The following is a 24,058-nucleotide window of genomic DNA, read 5'->3' on the forward strand; positions in this document are numbered from 1 at the left end:
GGAAGAAATATATTTTTGACATACCTCAGTAGATGGAATTGACATCATGTTGAATATCTGCAGAGCTTTGATTTTTGAGGAAAATTATGGGGGTACAAACGATGACAGTAACCATACAGCCTCAAATGCATGCATAAAAGAAGACAAAAATAGACGGCAACTACGTCCACGCTGGTTAACTAGACTACTGCTGACTGGTTGATGAAAAAAAATCTATTTAGAAGCCAATCTCTGATTGGTCCAGTGTTGTATTCAACACTGGAGTAGGCTTACTGTTTGGAAATGGCAGCTTTGGAACAAATACACCATGCACATGTGTGTGTGTCAATTCACATGTCACATTTGTTCTCTAAAGAAAATAAAAATAACGCGGTGTGACGTAGCAGATGTACGTTCATAGCAAACAAAAATCTTTTTCAAAACAAAAATGACTCTGGTGTTCACAAAATAATGTTGGAAGGCGGAGATGAAAAATTCCTCACTTCAACATCCTTGCACACTGTGCAGTTGATGGTGGTAAGTGATGGCGCCACCATGAGGCCAGCTGCAAATGCTGCTGCAGATGGGGAAAACATCACGGGCACCTATGAAAGCACTGAAGCCCCTCTTGGAGCAAGAAGATACTGAAGATACAGCCCCAAAATGTGAAGGTCTCACAGTCTACGTCTACGCATACATTTACATGCACAAAGGCCTATTACTAAAAATTGGACACAACTGTCTTCTAGCCATTAACCTGACGAGTTTGCTTTCTAGCTAATTCAAATGGAGCACAGAACACACTTACATTGTCCGGATTTTCTTTTCTATCACATTAAATAACTTCAGCAAGTACCACTGACAATACCCAACCACGGTGACGACAATGTCACGCTTGGTTAGTTGACACATGGACATCTCCACAAATTAGAACGATTGCCTTTGTGAGCTCTTGACAACGTCCTGAAAGGGCAGAACGAGACTATGCTTTCTTTTCATCACGAAGACTCATGTGAATCCCAGTCCATGCATGATGAGCAAATATTTTTTTTTTGGTTGAACGCACTGTCCGCGGCGTCCTTGCACTGTTCAGGCAAACATTTGGCAAGCCAGCCCGGAGCTGCTCGGGAGTCACTCTTGGTTCACGGCACACGCCTGCACTTGTAGCTTTACACCGTCCAACACGGTCTCCTGCTTCCTGTGCTGGACAGGCCATGTAATGCAGATCCGTTTGTTCAATGGGCTTGCAGACGGCCTGACAATACTGTGTCAACCTTGTCAGATGTGGAAGCCCCCCGATTCACTGAGGCAGATGCGATGCCTCGCCTGCTTAGATCAAGTTATCACCACCCGGGTCAGACTGAAAGAAGGAAACGCTGAAAAATTCCATTCTACACGGGTTGAAAGAATGAAACAAAGTCAAAAAAGAATAGAGAAAGGTATTTCTTGTCTCTCTGAAATGGTGGAAAATGACTCACAGGATGGATCAAGAAATTAAGAATAGATTTTGATAGATTTACTGAAATTGTCTGTACATGTTCATCATGTGAGGCTTATAAGCAAATGTGACAGATGAGAAAATGAAAGTTGCAAAAGAGAAAGAATGGCACAGAGAAGTAAATGATGCAACAGGGGTTTTCATGGTAACACTGTCCATTGAACATGCACAATTTAGGCAAATTTATTGGATTACACTCTTGCTTTTCGTGCTCTAAACCCTCCTGTTGAAGGAGTCTCCATTCAGTGTCGGTGTTTATGATGGAATCAAAACAAGGGGGAAACTTCACTTCAACAATTCTGGGATGACAACGCAGTAACTGGAATCGGAAGGGGGGAAAATGTTTGGGACTGTAGAATGGAAATCTTTCGTCCATCCTTCAAAAATCTGTCAGGGGTTTAATACATCCTCCAACTGAGTTCAGTCAGGCAATTTTGACCGGCCACAGACAGGGCGGAATGATTTAGAGGCAAAGGGTGTGAATGTACAGCCAAAAGACTTGATCATCGTCATCAGCAGGAATTCAGGACAATTGGGTCGCAATGGTGAAAAGCGTCGCTTTCCAAAGCAACAGAATTACCCCGAAAACCCTGGGCTTTGGCACAGGACAAGCACGGCAGCGACGACGGACGGAAAGGCAGACAAACAAGAGACAGGCAGTTCGAGATTGATTCGGGAGGAAAAAAATATGGAAGAAGGGGGAAAGGAATTAAACAAAAAAAATCTAGGCAACTGGAACTCGGAGTAGATAGAAACTGGGACACGACCCAGAATAAAAAATAGGGAGGAATTGATGATGCTTTGGATGTGAGGAAAGAGGGGAGATCTAGCACGAGTATCTAGACTTGTTTTTCTTTGGTTGAGTTTCTGGAGAAAGTGCACCGGTGCAATATGCAGCAAGAGCAATAGGGCAATGAAAAAGAAGTCAAAATACTGCAGCATTAAAAAAAATCTAATTTCCAAAAAAGCTCCCCCCCTTTTTGGAAATGAAAGTGATTTGATTCTTTGTTTTAGGGGAGGAAAGTTACAACTGGTCACATCAACCTAGCTACCACCTGCACTGTACCACAGCCTATCCATCAGAGGTATTTTTTGGGCCTAGTTTGACAAGTTTAGCTGAACCTCATATGATGATCTAAGAAGATCTGGAAATCAGGTTGGCACACTGGTACTTCCCAAACCTTCATCCTCTATGATCAGGGGTCAAATCCCACCCAGGCCGAGATATATATATATATATATATATACATATATAGATTAGGTTGAGTGATATCAACTGTTCTTCCTCCTTTGTCTATAACTGAGTTCAGATTTGAAAATGTTCACATATTTCTTCATAGTTCAGTACCTCTGATCCGATTTCCTCAAGCCAACAAATCACAACAATCAAGCAGATCAAAAGTTTGATGCTTGACCCAACTCACGTGTAGGAAGGGTGTTCTCCTCAATCCAATCCCCTAATAAATAGAACCCAAGACCAAAAAACCCCCCCAAAACTTCATACTCAGTTCTTGAACAGGTTCAATGGGACCCCAGGGGCTTTCTGCTCAATGCTCTGTCCCAACTCTTAAACATGTACATCAACACCTAGTCCTACATATCAAGGGAAAGGTTCATAGGGCACCAGAGGTCCTTTAAATGATTTTTTTTCTTCATCCAAAAAAATTTGTACTTGGTATGGCACATAGGAGTACAGATCAGACTACAGGTAGATCCAACAGAAAAGAAGCCAACAAAAGACTTCCTTTCTGAAAATCACGTTAACCTCATGGCTAAGTTCCAGTTTCTTCATAATTAATCATCTTTTTTCATGCAAACATCGCACAGTTGTCTGCTGTGTCCACTGCATGCCACAAGACCTATGCCACAGAATTTCCTGCACTTGGTATTATTGCTGTGGCTAATCTCCTCACTCCATAAGAAAAGGTTTTTTTTTTAATTTGCTCGCCACAAGCATAGTACGGTGAACTATTGTGAAGCATTGCAGAATGCAAAGTGGGCAGAATTCTCTCAGATAAGTAAATTATGCAGTAATTTTGTTTTCATCAACAATCTAGCAACATCATTAAGAATGTCATCGCTGCATCTGAAATATATAAAAACCTGAACCAAAAACATAGTACACACTGGGAAGAAAAAGGAAAAAAAAAATTGACTTTGTTAGATTTCTACAATAAAACACTGGTTCTCTTCCAAAATTGTGACAGGTTCATTCACAGGGTCCGGGCCTAGACCAGCAGAGAATTCCCCCTTTTACAGTCTCTCCAATCCAGGGCAGAGACTAACAAAAGAGTTCAGCGTACTTCTTTCATGGCTGAGGTAAAAAAAAAAATGTCTGTGGAGTGAGCATGTAGCCACAGGGCTCCCTAATACCTGTGTCTAGATTTTTTCCTTCTCTTCTGCTGTCCCCTTAGGCTGTGATTATACAGGTCACTTCCAAAGCACTGTACCCTCAATCTGGGTGAATGTGCAGCCAGTCTGTTGAACAGTCACAAGCATACTTGTTTTCTCCCTTCTCTTTTTAGTACCCGCTGCTGATTTTTTTTCCGGTCTAAAAGCTCTAGCCAATAACGTTGGGCTTGGATGGCTGTTCCTGTGTTTTTACATTAAATGTGCCATTCTTTCATTTGATGTGCTCTGAACATGTTTTGCAACGGTGAAGTTTTGCTACCTTTTTTGGCCAAGTGCTGGGCGTGTTCCTTTTTTCCCCTCCTGCTGTACACAGGACGGCATTTGGAGCTGAAATCTGCATTGCAGAAATGGTTATGTTTGATTCCTTTCATGAAAAAAAAAATGTAAACCTGTGTTGCAGTGGAAATTGCAAAGATTTGGGAATTTTTTTTCATAGGTACTAAGACTGAGAAATCAACGTAACATTGTGGAGCCAGGGGAGGGAAAGTAAAATGGCATCCGTAAAACACTGCAGCTCTTCTGGGTATAAAAGGGCATAACTTCCTTCTCAAATGGCTATCAAGTCAAGGCGGAGGTGCAATCTGAGGGAAATTCACAAACCTCCAAAGTCCACTCTAATGTTTCCCGACATCCAGAAAAAGCCTGAGAAATCGCCCCCTTCATTTTCATCTTTGTTTTTGATTAACAACACTGATTTTGTTGAGAAACATTTCTTGTTTTTTTCCAGCAACTGTCATAGTTCTTTACAGACCATTGACTGTAATATCAGTTATGTGTACATGTAGCACATATATACATGTATGTATGGGTTGATCTGTTGAGGCAGGTGTAATAAATCATTAGTTGAAAGAGCCAGATGTACAAGTAGTCAGGCTACATCAGCAATCAGAGAAAACAATCTTTATGCTCTTCTTCAGAGAATGAAAACAATTTGACATCCTTTTGGAGTGATGTGTATAAACATTTTTGAAAACACTTTGAATTTTTTTTAACATTTAACATTGTGTATGTTTATTAAACAACAGAGGGCACAGCTGCTGTGATGTCATTCAGGGAAGACGCTTCAAGTTTATATGTGATCAAACTGGGATCCCCAAATCCTCTCACCGATAACGTTTCTCAGAAAGGGTCGCTCACTGGCTTACTGTCATACACTTTACACAACAATCAATCATCAAAGAAATTCCAGCAGTTTTTTGCAAAGAAATAAATGCAGTATTGAGACTTTCTTCCCCGAGATAACATCGCAGTTTTGCTCATGCATGTGGAACCCTGCATCAGCATCAAATAAAAACGGCATCAAAGTACCTTTTAAAATAGGAAAGCGAAAATATGAAAGAGGGGTAATTTGAACCAACGAGGTGCATTTCCAAGGGTTGCACTACGACGAAACGTGCACTGTATGGACCTTTAAACAACAGACGTGAGTGGCGACAAGCAAGCATGCTGCAGAGTACAATCACTCGCTAAGAACAGAACAAAAGCCAGTTTCCCTCCAGCATTTGCAAGATGCATAAAATCGTGGCGTGCGCTGATATGAAAAGTGAATGGCACTGATCCACTGATTACAAGGGAAGTATAACAGTAATGGAGAATCACAGATGAGTGTGTTCGCAATTGTGAGGCGGACGGCAGAATTGCATAAATGTTTTAAAAATGAAAAGGGAAGGTAGGCGTGCATAAGTGAGGAGTGTCGCATTCATGGAACTGTCTGTTCTTTTTTTCTTCCTGTTCCGAATGTGATCAATTATTGAAATCAACCGACAATCCTCTCTTGATTAATTGAAGCCGCCAAGGCTACAAAGAGTTCATTTTAACGCCAGCAACTTGTCTCCAAAGTGCAGGCAACCCACGCTCAGAGCAGGATCCACCAGAACCAGATGCACACATCTTCTCTCTCTCCTTTTCAATTATTATTATTTTTTTTTTGGTTGTGGCGCGCATAATCGTGCATGTGACAACTCTGGGCCATCAGGTTTGGTTTTTGTACTCCAAAAATTCCCTTGGGCTGCCCCAATACAATACGTGGTACCAAACTTACAAAAAAAAAAAAGCAGGCTGATGTTTCGGACTTTTCAAACAGGCCACCAGACATGGACAATGTCGTAATGTGTACCCAAGCAAAAAGAAAACGCCAGATGCACCAAGAGCACAGCTGACATAATTTTTCGGGGGGGGGGGGAAGGAAGAATACAGATTGAAGCTATTGAGAAGCAGAGTGCTGTCGTCTCACAGTTGTGTGGGGCATGACTGTTCATTATTCATGGGGGTATGCAATTGTCCATTAATCAAATCTTGGATATTCCAGCAACACAGCCTTTAAGCCATCGCTTTTCATTTCACCAAACAGAGAGATGAATCACACATTTTGATTGTTGTATCAACAGTAAGGCATTTAAAACAGCGGTGTTTGTCAAAAAAAAAGGGAGGGGGGGAATCATTGGGGTCTCTGTACTTTGGAACGAGGTTTAATAACGATCTGTGAAATTTGACAGCTTGACAGAGCAGCAATGATGCTTGTCCAATGTCCACATCAAATCTCTCCCCACCTCTAACACAGTTGCATCTCAGTGAGACGGGTCTCACCAAGCTCATAGCAAGATAGATCCCTCCCTTGCATTATAAATGAACGGCCGAGTGTTCTAGTTGGAAATCTTTCTGTTTAGCAAATACTCTGATTCTGCCCACAAGCCAAAAACAAGAAATGAAAGAAAATGCAACATGGCAAGATCCCTGTAGGGGAATCGTGTAGGGGTCCTATAGGGGTTCTCCTGCCAAGGAGAACTCTGGCCGTCTGCACTCCCATATACAAGTCTGCTTCTGGAATGGGCCAAGTCAATCAGTCCTGGCTATCTGTACAAATACTGAGGGTTATTTACAAGGGAAAGGTTTCTCCAACTCAGACCCTGGGGACCGTCTGCCTCTTTCTCCTGAAGTTCAAGGCTAACAAGCCACCATTTGCCAGACTGTAATCCGTGCTCTGTTTGACCCTGAAGAAGTGGAAGGAAGACTGAAAAATGCGCTGTTTGATGGCATCAAAGCGAGCTTGGAGTTGTTTAAACATGCAGCGCACTTCAATTACCGTGTATCTGTCATTCTATATAGCGAACTATCACAATAATAAACAATTTTAATTACACACTTTTTTTGTTCATTATTTTGTGAAAAGCAACAGACGAAGGGGCACAGAACAGAAAAAGGATTGTGGAACACATTGTACATTAGTGTAAGTCTTCAGTTCAATATCAAGTTGCCACATTAAAAATCTCAAGAAAACCAAAACGTAATAGAAACAGATCTCAGTGAAAGCTGTCAACCTTCACGCATGACGGTATTGAATGGACACTGGTTTTGCGACTCCCTATGATCGGGTGCGGAAGAAAAACCCACACGCACTGTGGCAATGCACTAACATTGGTCTAAAGAGGGCGCCGCTGATACACAAGCCACCGAGATTCGCCACACAGCATGCATCAGAGATTGATCCTGAGTGGTAGCTTCACAACGTTTAGGATAAACTTGAAATTAATTTTGTAACTCAAGATTTAATAAAAACAAAAACAGTTTTAACAAATACATTTCAGAAACCACAAATGGAATGCAACGGCAAAACATCACAGAAAAAGTGAACCATAGTACCACAAGAGGGTGCACTTCAGTTAGACAAGAGAGGGCGTAATTCAACATGGCAACAAAATGTTCGGAGGTAAATTTCGCTATACTGAATGACCGCTGTACCGAACATTTCGCGTGGACCCCATTGTGTTCGTTATCGCAGTGTTCCACCGTATATATGTATATTGTACATGTACATACGCCTACAATGTATGTGTTCATATAGTTATATGACACTTCCATCACTCTAGCGAAGTGTTTAAATAGCAATCTTTTGTACACAGCACAAAAAAGGAAACCGAGATCCCTGTTGTTGGTTTCCTGAGGTGACTGAATAACTGTTGGCAGACATGACAGGCACTGTAAAACAAATCCGTTCTGGCAAAATCTGCACCAATCCAACATTCTGACACTGTGCCTTTCCAGTACTGATACTTCCCTGAGCAACATTTAACATCTGCACTACATCAAGGGATTTCTTATTCATGAAATCACTTCCTACTCATGGGTGGCAAAGCCAAAGTATATAAGTAAGCCAAAGTACTGCTAGCAAGATTATTCGGCTAAGGGAATTCTAAGATAAAACCAGAGGTTGGAGTTGAACCCTCCACCTTCCGACATCGAAGTACATGTACAGATGCTCTGTGGACATGGAATGTCCCCACAAACACAAGACACCTGCTACTCTGGGCTTTTAATAGTGCAACACATGTTGAACTTGGCACCTAAAGAAAGTACTCTGTACAGACAATACATTGGTTTATCTGGAAAAGGGGAAAAAAAAAGGACAAAGGACAGCCTACGAAGGCTTCCACACAACTGGATACCGGACTTCAACCCACTGTCAAGCCGACAAGCAATCCTGACAAATGACTCCAGGAAGTTAGTATGCTCTGACGCACTGACAGCAACTGTTCCGGTATCTCAGTAATAGTAAGTGATCCTTACGTGTACCACTGATCAGCCAAAGTTCGTGGAAAGCCGGAAAATTGCCAATAAGTTTAATGACATGGAGATGGGGGGGGAGTAAAGTGCTGTTATGCTGCAATCGTAAGTAGTTGTTCTTCTGTCAAATGATAACTTCATCAACTGTCACAAATCAGGAAGAATTTTTCAATGGTGAGAGATATTGCACTGTTCATTCCATAGGTTGAGGCACTACATTACTGGTGCAGGTTAAAAGTGCAATTTAGTGGAAATGAGACCAAGGATTAATCACAGTTTTTCTTAAAAGAAAAATGAGGATTCTATTACATCACATGATAAATGAGATGGAATCAGGAGTGAGCACTATGCAAAAGCAAGGCATGACATACGGCCAACCTCATGCAATATTAAACCAGGCAAAATCCCTAATGCGACGGAAAACAAAGGGAGACTATGACTTAAAAATATCTAATGAGTTAGATCCCCTCATGAGGACCAGAAAATGGACAGCCACTGAAAGCCGACAAGAAAATGAAGAGACCTCGGAAAAGTGTGGAAATTCCTTATAACACCCCTCTTATGAACTTTCTCACTCTGTACTTTTATCCTTGGCGTCAACAGAAATTAGCAGTGATTCCCATCCCCTGGCTCCAGCTTTCAGCTTTTTACAATCAAATTGCCCATGGCGTAATACCGCGCCATTGGAGTTCTGCCATCCAAAGTTCTTTTTTCCCCTCGTTCATAGGTGGGTAGTGAAGAGGAAGGTAGGTTGAGAGCATCCACAAGATTTCCGCACCCTTTTTTCCAACTCAAAAGCCACACAGAGCCATGTCCAAACTGCCGGATGTAGCAAGTGACGGGCACAGCCATACCCGGCTCTCTCCTTGTCAGTTTCGCTTTATTACCTGGCTATAAAAGGCCGAGGGACAATGGCCGCCTGTTCGCTGGCCCTGACACACGCTCGTTACGGCCTCTGATATTTTTTGTTTCCCCCCCCATGAAAGCACAGAAATCTTACACTACCATCATTTCTCACTGCTGCCTGGACTCTTTATTATCAAAGACAATTAACTTTGGATCAGTGATACAAAGATTGCTTTAATTCACAGAGGAAGGGGAGAAGCAAAGGAAAGCCCTTCATCATGCATGATTCCATTATAAGCCCTTGCCCACCGTGCCATGGATAACATTAAGAGCACCCATTTCTAATGTATTTGAGTTTACCTACTTTAAGTTATGTCGTTTGATACTGGTAACATTGATTTCCGGGGGGGGGTAATGCCTCGTATGAGGTTAGTATCATTTCTGACCCAATAACACAATGAAAAAATAAACTTTTTACCAGATTATCCCAGACATAACAATATATGCAACTGTTACTATGGTGTTGAATGTATTATTCTTACACTTCCTCCGTCAGTTCACAGTAACTGAAACAAAACACTAACTTGTTGGTAGACAGCAGTTGTAATGTTTCTGTTTCCTTTCTATGGCCACTGTCCTTTTGACTACATCACACAGGTGTGATTTTTACCATCCCTCCCCAATGGTGCTATCAAAATGCACCGTGATGAAGTAAGCAATGTCTGTGTTTTGTTCTTGCTCTTCAGATTTCTGGTCTGATCCTGCGTTTTTTAAAATTTCTTTTGAAGACAAATTAAATCTATCCCTGCAACTTCTCAGCTCTGACAGCGGATGCTGTCTGTCAGGAAAGTAATTCCCTCCATGCCCCCCAGTGTTTGCCGGCCCTGCCGACAAAAACATCCCCCTCCGAATCCGAAGAAGGGGACAGGAAAAAAAGTAGGGTTTTCGGCAGTATCGATACCAGTTTATGCCCTGGAGGGAAGTTACATGTAGGTTGAGGCTGGGACAGCGTACCTTGAAGGTCAGTTACGAACTGGGAGGTGGAAATCCACGTATACATCAATTACAATGGCCTCCAGCTGTTTTGTTTTCACAAATACTGTTTTAAAATCATTCTCCCCCCCCCAAAAAAAAATTGAAAGTCTCTCTCAAATTCTTGCATATTTGATCTGACACCTGACTTTAAAAAAGTCTTCCGAGAATAACTACTGTAAGAAAGCAGCAATCTTTCATGATTAAAAAAGGGGCATTTTTAAAGAATTGAAATTTTAAATAACTTTATAAATTTTTAATGAGTTCAAACCATTTACATTTTATATTTCTGCAGAACAGTTTGATAAATACAAGCGATCTCCGTGTTTAATCCTTCACATGTATATGGTTCAATATTGAATCTTCACAGATGCTCACTGTTTGATTAATCACTGAATGTTAAAGACAACTACGTGTGTGTGTGCATGTACCTCTTCAGTGATCAACAAGTGGAACTGATGAAAAAAAAAGTTTTGATGGAATACGAATGTGAACAAATACAGGGAAACCACTCTTTTCGTTTTTAATCACAATTCTCTCTGGTTTACACCTGTTACAGATGAGACTTTGAGATTTCCTCCTACACAAAAAAGAAAGGGACAGTTCTGTTTTTGTTATTTGGACTGCATTAATCCTGCCTAAAAAATTGTCCACCATGGGGAAAAAAAAAGCAGCACTCCAAGCACTAATCAAAACCTATGAAGTGGTCCCGTAAAATTTCCCTTTCAAAAAAAAAAAAAAAAAAAAACTATTGGCACAGTCAACATGAATACCCACAGGAGAACTCCAGGGCTGAAAACTCAACAGACTAGCGGGATAACGCAAAAGAATCAGTGCTGTTTTCATTCGGGGACTGCTGGCTCTCGCCGCACAAAGCCTTGTCTGGCCATTCACTAAGCCAGCTAACCTACTAACACACTAGCCAGATCGACCACCCTAGACAAACATCACCGTGGCACGCTGAAGGAGATGAGGGGGAAAAGAGAAAGAAAGTCCAGGGGAAAGAAAGACCAAGAAAGGGACCAAAAAAAAAAAAAAATAGACCTGCGCCTCAGGCAGCCTGCCAACAACATCCAACAGACTCATTTGCATATCACCAGGGGGTCAGGGGTCAAATTCTACACAAGGCGTGGGGGTCGCCGGTGGGTCACTTCTGACGTAGGCCTATACACACGATACAGACAAGTTGGTATTGAGGCTAAGGTAGAGAATGTGGTTCTATAGCTAGACATTCAACAAGCCCACTGCTGTCGCGTTGCAGGGTGGATAGCCGTGAGGTCAAACTACTGTGGTACACCCAATAGCAGAGATTGAATTTTCCAGAATGAAAGGGGGGGGGGAATTACAGTGGGTGTTTGATGCACTCGACAAGTACACTGGGCATTCCAAAGCAAATGTTGGCTTGGGATGACCCTGTACTCTACATAACCTAATGGACATTACCTGATGGCTCAGTTTTCCATTTGACAAAAGAAGAGGCTGATAATTCAAATTAATATGATATTCTACTCGATGTAATTCTTTCAATCTAACTATGGGAAAATATAGTCAACACATGACTTGCTGATATCTCTACATTTCAGTTTCTCATTTCAGGCTTCTGGGACACTGCACACAAACTTACTTAACAAACTACTTCTTTGACTTCTTTTATTGGGAAGGGAGGCCTTGTGGTGTCCTTGTATCTTCCAACTTCTTGAGTTACCTCTCCAAAACCAGTGTGTCCTCTTACTACTCAAACCACCCTAGTTTAGTCTGGTGCTTTCACTAGAGTGCACTGTTGTGATCCACAGCATATAAACCAAACAGTCAGAGTATAAGGTCGGGCGTGGGACCACAGACATCAACAGCATCCCCAATGGAAGTCTTAGATTTACCGAGTCTCGGCGGGCCAGGCCGCAATCCCTCCAGAGAGCCGACCCTTCCTAGAACTAGGTCAATTGTGAAAGGAAAGGGCTGTAAATTTGCTTTCCCTAGTTAATCGCTAGGGCCAATTTCACAATTTACTGTCCCAACCAGTGAGTTGGTGAACAGAATCCAAATGAAATACCACCACTATCAAACACTTGCTGGCGTGGACGTGTACTTGGCATGAGAGCTGTTATTGAATTTACAGCCGAAAATTGGTGAAAATGTTTTGATAGGGCAAGGCCCTAATTGGGTAATTTTCGTTTCAATAGCATCAGAACCGACCAAGATGAGTCTGCATGCCTGGCGGCTGGCTACAAGGGAATTACTGGGCAGGAAAGGCTTGAAAGCCACAGTCAAATTAGTGCATTTTGTAACACATGTGTGGATAAATATGAGAATCAGAGCTGGAACTGTCAATCTCAGAATGGCCTCTGAAGAAGGATTTGAGCAAATTTATAAGCAAAGTGGAGAGAGAATGAATGGATTTTCATAGGAGGAGATTTTGGACGTGGCGAATCAAAATCATCATAGTCATCTTTAAGAGTGTGACAACACTCAACATTGGCAATAAAAAGTACAACTTCCTTGTTCATTCAAGAACTACTACTGATGACAACAACACTTAATTTGTCTGAAGTGCTTGACATTTGGCATATGATGGTTGATGTGACCTTGATAACCACCAGGCTAAACGCTGACAATGTCCCAGCACCTCGACAGTCACACGAGCAGAGAGCAGGGAACCCTGTGAGGTTTGGCGACCGGCATTTATGAAGTGCTCATTCGTACTTTACAAAATTAGTGCACATGCTGCACAGGTGTAAGATGTGTCATGAATCATCCTCACTTCAACTTGCTCAATGTGAAATGTGTGGAGCGCAATCTCGCTCTAGGCACTGCTCCCGCCGTGCCTGAGAAGCGTCGCTGTTCACAAAATGGATGAGCCAAGGTTGTAACAAGTTTCACTTCATTTGTTGCAGCGGTGATCTTTGTTCACAATGCACTGACTGAATCTGAGCGGCCACACCTCCTTATTGGCCAATTATCTCAACCAGTATGTAACAAAAGGACTAGTGATTTTGCAGGAAAAGCTTTCTGGTAGACCACACAACTCTACACAAACTTGTCATATTTTGTCACAGGTGTCCGTGTCGACAAATTTGTGTTACTCCTCAGGGCAGCTGGAGAATAGAAATGAAATCCTTTATCAAAAAGGAAAAAGATGCACATTTACCCTTATCCTCACGGCCTAAAAAAAAGATAAAAATTGATTTGTGTTTAAAGAAAAATCCTTTCATGCCATCCGAAATCCCATATCCAACCAAAGACTCTTTCAGTTCAGTTCTCACATGCAACATTTCATTGGACGAGGCGGTTTTTACAAAGACTGATGCAACCTCAGCTTGGTTAAGATGAGGTTTAACAACTCTCGACATAGATTAAATAAAAGAAAGACTTAGGCGTAACCGTATTTCTGGGATCCATGCTGAAATTTCAGGGGGTGGGGGGGGAGTGGTGAACCATGTCGGTCGAGGTCAGAGCCAAACTAGTGACACTCATGCTCCACTGGAACTCAACTGATGTAGGCTTCAACAAAGGTTGAAATGGAGAATAGAGGAGACTACACGTAGGCCTGGTGGGTATGTTCCCACAGTGTGCTGGAAGGAAACTCGGGTTTGAAACCGAACAAACCTCTGCCGTTATTCTGCATGTTTTTGTCTCCAGTCACAACTGGTCTAATACACAAGTTTTGCTAAGTCATGTTCACCAAATCCCACCGCCAAACACCACGTACATGTACATATACATGTTCATCCAACTCTGGAATCTTTTGTATGACAGATCAATACATTTAAGATTCAAGGGCAGCATGCGCATTCAGCGCTGGCCAGCACAGACCAGCGCTGAGGCTTGCGCGTCAAGGTCTCTGTCATCATCAATCAATCAAGTTTTCAATGTTTTTCGACTTGTAGGCCAACAAACGAAAACGAAAAAAGAAACCAAATTTCAAGAATTATCAAAAACACTTACATCCTTGATTGAAGTCTTATTTACTGAAAAATTGCTGTGTTCATTGAGGCATTACAGATTAGATGCCACTTTGCGGGATTTCAATTATGCACACAAGTGACAAGACTGGAGTTTGGGTATACATGTATCTTGTCTACAATGGTCCCAGCATGTACTTTGTTTCTACAGCTCACTTGGATCCCCTCACTTTCACAGATCTTGAAAACAAGTTAAATCAACCGGTGTAATGTCTGATTGAAGCCACAATCTAGCTTAATGTATCAGTTTCTTTGTCGACAAGGGAGTTTGTTCTGCTGTGAGAATTCCAAATTGGCCATTACCTTATGGAGAATTTTTACTTCAAGATGGTTGAGTACTAAGTTAAATATCGGATAGAATACTTTTTAGGATTGAAGTCAAACAAATTATAACAATTTTGTAAGCATTATATACAGGTCCTGTGGGCTAATTCTCCTGTACAAAGAGAACCATGGATGAGAAAATACTGTTTCTTGATCAAGACAATTCGTGACACAAAACTACAAAACTGAGAAATCTCAGAACAGGTGGTGCTGAATTCTGACTATCAGTAACCTTAAACAATTTAACTGTGACGTGTCCAGTGGTTGTCATTCATTTGACACAGTTCTTGGTTTCAACATAGAGGGTCCTTGCTCTACGGTTTCAACACTTTAGATTCACTGTGTAGTCAGGGCAGTTTCATCTTACTAGAATAAAGAATGGCATGGGGGCAACATGTGTCTCTGGAGGGCACACATTGAGCCTTGGGCATGTGTCCAAATCCAGTGTTGTTTTTTTTTAAATATGCTTGTGTACATACCCGTACTTGTGATTCTGGAGTTAGCTTGCTGCCCCATGTTGTTGTCACCTGCAGTTTGGGCCGAGAGAGTCACAAGAGGTGTGAGGGTCCAATAAAGACGATGGGTCCCACTGCTCTGGGGTCTGGGAAACGGCCAGGTTGAAGCAGGGAGCCAGCTGGGTGACGATTATCCTCGTCTTGGCAGTCGCTATGGAGGTCGAGGGACGGGTCTCTCCTCGGCTGCAGCACTCAACTCCGTAATGAAGAGACCAAGAAACGAGAGCAGGAGGCACTGACCCGGTCCTTGTAACATCACAAGTTTCCTATTTCCGATTGATCCATCGAGCATCACAATTCACTCGATACTCTGCGCCTCTCTCCTTTTGCCCCTCCTCTGGGAAGGGAGGCAGGATGAGAAGATGTCTCAGGATGACGCTGCTGATAGCATCTCCACTCTCTGGTGCACCTAACCCGGCCAGCCCCCCCAAAGCGATCCGAGACGCAGCGTCTCCCCACTTGGCAATTGATTCATCCAAAGTTATTTCCAAACTGGCTCGTGTGCGCAAGCAAGATGCAGGCACCCAAGGCCGATCTGTACTTGTCGATGTGGGATTTGGCAGTATTAGTCGGCTCGGCAGGGGTGATTGGGCGCACACACACGCATGTTCAAAGACATTGGATACATTTCATGCCTGCATTCACTCATAGCGGGAAAGTGCCCATTGCTACACATGGCACAAGGGACGACCTACCGACCAATAACACACACATACACAAGCCCGCACACATATTGCAAACAGCCCCAAAACGCTCAAAGCAGACTAAGACCTATGTGAAAAAAGTTCATAGTTATGGGCTATTCCATTGCTACATCGGGGAAGGCAACATGTCAGCAAGGGCGCATGGCTTGTTCATTCTCCTTAGAGGGAGGCATTCATTTTGTTGGTCAAGTTCAGGGATACAATTGTAATTCACAGGACAAGATGTACACATGGCAAGCTGTGCTTGATTTTATGGCTGAAAATTCTTATTTCAGTTTTCTCATTTTTTTGTAGTATTTTTCAAAGTCAAGTCAACATCAGAAATTAATAGGACCGATCCATTTGGGCAAGCGGGGAGGGTAGGAATGTAGGACAAACTGAAGGATATCCTACCCCCTGCCATACAGAGGAGAAAATAACAACACTGAAAAGCAATCATGCCAATCGATTTTTATCAATACCATAACTTGAAATTTAATTGACATACGATCCAAAGTCTCCATACCCGGAGCTCCCCTCCTTCACTTTCAAGCCTTCAAAAGGTCATACCATTCCAGCCGCAGGGGAGGTGTCGGGTTGCCCTGGATTGGTTGGGAAAACAACAAGGGGTCAGGCCCGAGCCAGCCACTGAGTGTGAGGGTAATACGAACCAGGCTGCCTCAGGGGGTGCCCCAGCATACATGATTCTAAATCATGGGCAAGACCTAAAGATTTGCCTCACTGACCTAGTTACATGGTTACATCCACACACACTGGAACTAATGAAACAAAATATTTTATGTCCACAGTGATGCGCTAGGCATATACCATCGATGGTGTTTACAAAATGTGCATCTTTCAGATCGTTGTCAAATTCACACAGACATAGAAATTCTGAAAAAGAAAATAGTATGTGCTACTTGTAACAGGAAAAACGGATACACTGAAAACAGTTTGAATAACAAAGCAGTGCATTAAATATGCATCGCTTTATACATGTCAAACATCAAAAAGATTTAACACTGCCCTTCACTGACCAGAGTCAAATCTACACATATATCTTTCCCGTTGTAGATGAAGGTGACACCAAGGTGCTTTCAAAGATATAAATGGGGCACTTTTTTTTTTAAATTTCTTCAATTTAGGTGGATGAAACCCTGATCTGCTGTTGTGTAATAACTGTGAAGGCTTTATTTGAAATTCCTGTTGTAATGCATGCACATGTACATGTATGTGAAGTTGTGAATTAAGTTACTGGATTCAGTGTAACGTGTCTTTGGCATCAAAGAGATGCTGGATTTTTTTGTGCAGACAAAAGGATAGGTTTGCATTTGTCTCAAGGAAAAAATAACAGTTCCGAAAAAGCGACATTTTAATCTGCACACTGAACGACTTATAAAGTCACTATGTATGAGTGTTTGTCTTTTTTTTCTAAATTTCTATGGACGACTGGTATGGGTTGATCTTTTCAGAAATTCAAATATCTTACATCAAGTTTTGACTGTTCACTTGATAGAACTGCAAAGAAAAACACTTGAAAGGTTCAACGAGCCTTTTCAAGAGATGGAATTTTGCAGCAGATGTAAATCCTGTTCATGCCTCAGGGGTATTATTCATAACTTCAAAAAGGTACAGCAATATGATGTGGCATGAAAACGTTGGGCTGAGTGTTTGAAAAAGGCGGTGCATGACAGTACACTTGTGCTGAAAAGGTAAAGTGCAGGGACGTTACGTCGGGGTTGCAATAGACAACAGCAAGAGAAGTTGGGAATCAACAACACTGTCCCCTCATTCAAAAAGGAGGTTCACGTCACTTGGAGGCAACATGAATAATGAGCATGTACAAAGAGAGTGCAAAGAGCCATCACATACTAAGTGTCAAGAGTTGGGAAAAATGGTCCTCTTACAAGCCCAACATGTACATATATTCCTTAGGCAGTGGTGTCACTTGGAGTTGTAAATTCCTCCATCCTTTATGTTGCACACTGAAGACATCTTGAGACCTGAAATGGTCAGGCTACGGAAGTTACGAGAGTGGTTAATTAAGGAAGGCAGAAGGAACAGCCGTGATGGAAAATCAAGACTACTGAATTATGTAGGCTACATAATGTCATGACCAATGACAGTTATTACCAATTCTTCAATATTTTAAAAGTGTTTGAAACATTTCAGAAACTTTAAACCAAACTTTTAAAAATTCAGTACCCGAACTTTGAATCAAAGAACTCCCCTTAAGTTTTTTTTTCAATTTCGATCCTGGTTGGTACATGTATGTCAATAGGATTTCAAAGACAATGGTCCTTTCAGCCAGGTGTCAAACATTAAATCAAAATCAAACCTATAGCATTTCGAAAAGGAATGCGATATTCCTTCATCCAGTAACCTGAGTGCTCTGTCTTGAGGCAGCCCTTTCCGGGGAACAACAGGCGCTACCACCCCCTCAGCTACCAATGCAGAGACCCACTTACGAGCGCTGACACTCCTAGGTCAAGGTCGCGTCCCCTATACCAAAACCGCTAAATGGGGGTGAGCAGGCTGTGAACACGAGAATCCCTGCCAACCACAGTTGGCGAGAGAGAAAAAATATACCGGGAAGAGAGAACGCGTGACAGAGAACTGCGCTAAATGTTGTGACATCAGCCAGTGTTCTTCAATAGGAGGGCATTGCCCAACTGGTCATTGACCTCAGCTAAGCCTCCCAGTAACTTGTCCTACTTCTTGTCAATAATGGAGATGTAGGGCCCTATTACAACACAGACTCTTAACCAGTATCTCAGCAGTAGGTGAGGAAAAAATCCTTTTGAATGGGACACAAAGAATGTTTACTCTAGTTCAAAAGAGAAGGCACAGGCATTACAACAAATTTCTCAAAGGAGCACCAGTCCTGTAATGATGGAAAACAGGCATGCTGCCCTCTCTTGAAAACATTTCCTTTTTTTTTTAAATGTCTTACAAAAATATACTGGCACAATAAAAACTCCTTTTAGGTTTTTGCTGGACTACAGCCAACTCAACTGGAAGGTACATGTAAAATACAAAGAGAGCTCCTGAAAAACATCTGACCAGCACAAAATGACACAGGCAGTGAGCGGCAGAGAAGGGCATGTGCAGTCTGTTATTAACCTGTACACCTGCACAATTATGTACAGGATGTATAAATATCCCACATAAGAAGTACATAACACTGTCTCAATCAATGTGATTTACCCTGGTTGGGGCACAAATTTATCAAGTATTGCTTTGGATGCATGTAATCACTTGTCTGAATTATTCTGTAGGTTAAGAGCTGTGAATAAATGTGTTGCTACTTCGCACGTATTACTTCGTTTTCTTCCATTTTGAAAATGTAATTTGAGCCCCTATTATGATACCTATGCCTTAACTACATGTACATGTACAAAACAAGATGACCTCTCTGTGGCAACTGGAATAACGCCAAAAGTAGACACTCATCCTCAAGATAGCAGTCAAACAGGACCATGGAAAACAGTGACCATTGAATACCAAATAGATTTCTCTGAAACAATGTTGATTTAAGGCAGCATGTACCATCCTCCTCAATAAATCATTATTGCTCTATCCAGGAGAGCATACAATCAAAAGACCCACAGAACACAATCAATATTCTAGTTTCTATCCTATGAACAAGATTAAGACAAACACTTCCCTGTGCGGCAATATAAACACTGAAACTTCACCACTCCATTGAGACAAGTTTGACACTGGTGATACAATGACTGAATACTAGTACATTTTAAACTCATGAATTTCTTTCCTAGAAATGCGCAGACGGACTAAGTTGGCAATGAATACGTGATGGCTTCCATAAATTTTTACTGGCTCCATCCTCGATGATCGAGCAGACCTTACGGTGACTTTTGGTTTTTTGCCAACTAGTCATATCTAGGCCTGTTATGTCTTCAGAGAACCCCCTACTCTGAGTCCCTCACAAACAAGCACGCGATCCTGTCAATCCCCATCGCCTGGCATGTGAGCAATTCCCACCCTGGCACCGACCCACAACTGACTCCTTAAGAGGTCAGGCCGTCAACAGAGGGCCAGCTGCAGGAAGTCATGTGACCCTTATTCGACCTCTTCGCTGATCCCTTTCCTCCGTGGCCTTCCTAGTTAGCTCCACTGAGCAGGGCACAAGGAGGTTGAGTGCGTTTGCCTTCCAAATGACCCTAACCCCATGGCAACTAGTATTGTGTAGTGACAAAAAAACAAGAGCCAAAATGCACTAACAGGGATGATGTCAGAGCAATCAAGTGGTGTGGGTTTCCAAGAAGGCGGAAACAGGGAAGTGTGTAATGTACACAGCAGAGAAATGACGTGTACACAACAAGGAAGTTCACTCACCAACGATGACTGTCGACCATGCTCATAACTAACCTTGAAATGTATACACAGGGGCATGTGGATGTGCAAAACATGACCGGATACATTTTCAGAACCCCATCACACATGTACACTCATCCTTTTCACAGAATTTCCTTGAATTTTGCAATGCAGGCCATCCCTTCAAATCAACATTTACTAGCTTCCGGTCCCATTAGGCACACACTGCCAACATACATGTACATCTTTCACAGTTGCATACTGGGGCCCCTGGAGGAATGATGCCAGTTTTCCAGATGGAAATACCAGCTGTATGCATGGGAGCATTCAAGAATCATCAAGGTAAGACGAAGGATGAAAGTATTATAACGTATCTTCACAAATTTCAAGGCTGGCGCTAGTTTTTCTCCCACCACAATTTTAAAAAATATGAGCTGCAAGAGAAACTGTGACCGTTAAGTACATCCATGTTCTTTTTCTTCAGTCTCAACAAAGACAACGAAATATTTCCTGATCTGAACCTGGGAACACCAGAGGAAATCCTTTCACCCTGCCTCAAGTTGAAGTTTTACCAGTTTAAGGATCTCTTTACTCAAAGGGAGGTGGCCAGACGTCTTGCAGCCTGGGAATACGCTCACAGTAGGCAAATTAGGAGCAAGGCCATTGCACCGTTACAGAGGTGATATTGACCAATGATAACAATAGCTGAAAACAGCTGAGAACTAGCATGAAGAAGCTGAACTGTGAAAATCTCCTATACTTTTATACACCGCCAGTGAGGAAAAAAAAAGCTGAAATCTAAAACAAAAAAAGCTGAAATCAGCTAAAAAGCTGAGAAATTTCACCCCTGCTGTTAGTTCAGTGGTTAAGAAAATGAATGCCATTTCATTTGATCCTCCATACATGTACATGCATGTACATGAAAACTCAACCTACCAATCTTGGGATACCATTCGAATTGCATGCATAAAGTCCAGTAATTAGGAATAATCACTCCTCTAAAGTGGAAAGACAACATTTTATAGAACTTGAGTAACTCCATGTCACATTAGCCTTTGGTTGTCAGGTGACCAACTCCCATGAACTTTTCCACAGAACTACATGTACCTAAGAGCATGAAATGAACACGAAATAGACTTGAACTCTTTGCTACATGTACGAGTCATTTCAGAGATTTGCCCACCACAAAATACAACCTTGTCTTTTATACTCTCATTCGCAACTGAGCATTTTTGTGTGTGCACTGCTTATACCTCAAACCGTTTCAAGACACTTTCTTCAAGATGATCGAGGGCATGGGAGACATCCATTATCTAAGAGTTCACTAAAACTGACCATTAGGTTTTCATGATGAAAGGTCTCGAAAGACCAGCACTTTTCAAAACTTTGTTGGCGTCATGTTTGACCCTTTCTGGCACAAACATGCAAACTCTAAATGGTTTCATTTTTGGACTACATAAACATGAGCCGCACATCTTTGCTGACATTTGAAGGTTGAAGTTGTGGAATGACCCACCGGTACTTAAACCAACAAACACTCCAACAAACAACCAACAAATAAATACTCACCGTCATCTGATTGCATCTGATCCCATCCCGAACTTCGAGGGGATTTCTTCCCTGTAAAAATTTCAAAAAGGAAAAACAAAAGTTGAAAGATAAATTCCCAAGAAATCAACAACTCAAGCACAAATCACTCTGTACCCTTACACACGTCAACAACAGAGGGCGCTCTTGCACACAAGTGTTTTGCTCTACAACAGATTTTGAAGTATGTACTGTACATGCACAAGTACATGTATGTCGTGTTAAGAGGGCAGACCAATGGGGAGGGCTCCATGGGCACACTGCTTCTTGCTGTAGAGGGGTCAGGTCAATACCAGCTCGTGCAAATTCTGCTCTACCCTAAGGTCCAAGGGACCATTCTTTAAACACCTTGTCCATAATGGCAGAGCAACATGGCGGCAATAATTATTCACAATTTTTGTTTGTAATTCGGCATAGAAATTTTACTATGTGCAAAAAGTGAATTCAATACATACAGTTATTTATTTCCCTGATAAATATCAACCAAAAAACACTTAGAACATATGTAACTGCAGAATTCAAAATATCAAGCAACAGGCAAAATTTCAGATCAGGAATATGGAAACTTCAACCAAAACAGACAAAGAAATTGATGGTAATTTGATATGCGGATATTACTAGCTGAGACTCAGACAAGCACATGAGCATTTCAAAACTCAAAGACAATGATAATTTAGGCTTCTTCATATGCTCAAACTGGGCAATGGTTTGATCAGGATTCAAAGGGCAACACTTTCAGGGAGGGGAGATGTTGACAGCCATTAGCAGAAAAGACTCAAGAGATGGGAAGGGAGAGGGGCAATTGGCCCTTGAGGTTCAGCCACACTGTCGGACTATTTATCTTTCCGGCTATGACATTTCGGTTGGACAGTCTATGTGGATTAGAATTGGGAATAATGTGCTGAGAAGGAAAGAAGAAAGGGCAAAAGGATTCACTGAAATTCTCAAGTATTTGAACAGCTCCGGGATGCATGCAAACCTTTAGGCCTTACACTTATAAACAAATCAGGGTACATTTGTAAGGCTAACATTCTCTCAAGTTACATGTAAATGAACACTCCTTGGCCAAAGAAAACTGGCGAACATTATGAATTTGGACAGTTAGTGTTTACAATTTCATATCCACATGCAAAAAAATATCAGGAAATGCCCTTATACAGCTGCGGTACTGCTACCAGCAGCCAAAATCTTGAATTTTTTTGGACAACCTGAAGTGAAGGTATTTTTAAAAGTGAATCTATTTAAATGAGAAGTGAAAATGTAACAAAGTGCCGCACACTGTTTGCTGACGAAAGTTACATGTATCGACACTCTACAATTCCAAAGAACGTGAAAGGGGCTGATGTTTTGATCCTACCAAACTCTTTGAGAGAGATTCTGCTAGGATTGAAATGCTAGGCCCTCGAACTTGTTAATGGGAAACAAATCACTCAAAAGAGAGACACTTCGGAACCATTAAGAGCCTTTGCTTTAATGATCAAACTCAACTGAAATGAACAACAAACTATTCTTATGAAAGCTAGCATGGACACTATCAACTAGCGAAAAATAAAATCGTCCAAATACATGTACCAGGTATTTGTACCGTACCCAGTCCATGGAAAATACATGTACATGTATAGCTAAATTCCAAACAGATTTCCTACTGTATAAAACAATTAAACGATAGAGTCACAGACATCTGAAGGAAGAGCTACCATACAAATTCACCACATGATGCCTTGAAGTGAGTCAGTAACAGCCCTTCCTCCACCTCGCTGCAACACACTGACCTCAAACGGTCAAGAGACAATGCGGGCACCGTCCATGTTGCCATGGCAACACGACCAGACATTGTGCATGAACGGTCTGGTAATTGGCAAAAGTGTCACACTTGCGTCACCCCGGTAAATCCTCCCAGACAGCGGGCTGTCAATTAACGTGGGGTTAACACCATTAGAAAGAGTGAATAATGGGTAAACTTTAAAGGAATCTGCAATAATAAACAAACAAAAACAAATTCTGACACCAAATTAAAAACTGAAGAGATGTTAAAATTGGAGTGTTGGGGTTGCAAAGAACCTGTGCCGTGTTTTTAGAAAAAAAGGGTCAGGTTTCATAGTGGCTGTCATAACTTTGTTGTTCAATATTGATAGGTGATTATGAATACTTGCAAGTGTGCCTGTCCTTATACCCATAGGAATTTTCTCCTCTAAATATTAATATAAAAGTGGAACTAATTTTATTTCAGGTTGGGGGGAGTTTTTTCTAAGATGCGCTCTGGGTGTTTTAGGGCACATTTTGTCTACTTCTGTGGTGCCAATAATGTTTGTGACCCTGCCACAT

At 41.8% G+C, this 24,058-nt stretch overlaps 1 protein-coding gene across 3 annotated transcripts in view; it reads right to left on the bottom strand.

The window, feature by feature from the left end:
• The window catches only part of LOC147798261 (oxysterols receptor LXR-alpha-like), a 44,477-nt gene extending 22,608 nt beyond the window's left edge, over positions 1-21,869 (bottom strand). Inside the window, exon 1 of one of the 3 annotated variants that reach the window (XM_087140762.1) lies at positions 21,716-21,869. In XM_087140762.1, the coding sequence (XP_086996888.1) occupies positions 21,716-21,731 (16 nt within the window). In that variant the 5' untranslated portion in view covers positions 21,732-21,869. Of the gene's footprint in view, positions 1-15,089; positions 15,689-21,715 lie in introns of those variants that run through there. The other 2 variants (XM_087140761.1, XM_087140763.1) reach the window with 2 other exon arrangements.
• Positions 21,870-24,058: the final 2,189 nt, after the last annotated feature.

Source organism: Acanthaster planci, linkage group LG09 (assembly GCF_054643075.1).
Source record: "Acanthaster planci isolate LZ-2023a linkage group LG09, COTS_SCS, whole genome shotgun sequence".
Taxonomy (NCBI): domain Eukaryota; kingdom Metazoa; phylum Echinodermata; class Asteroidea; order Valvatida; family Acanthasteridae; genus Acanthaster; species Acanthaster planci.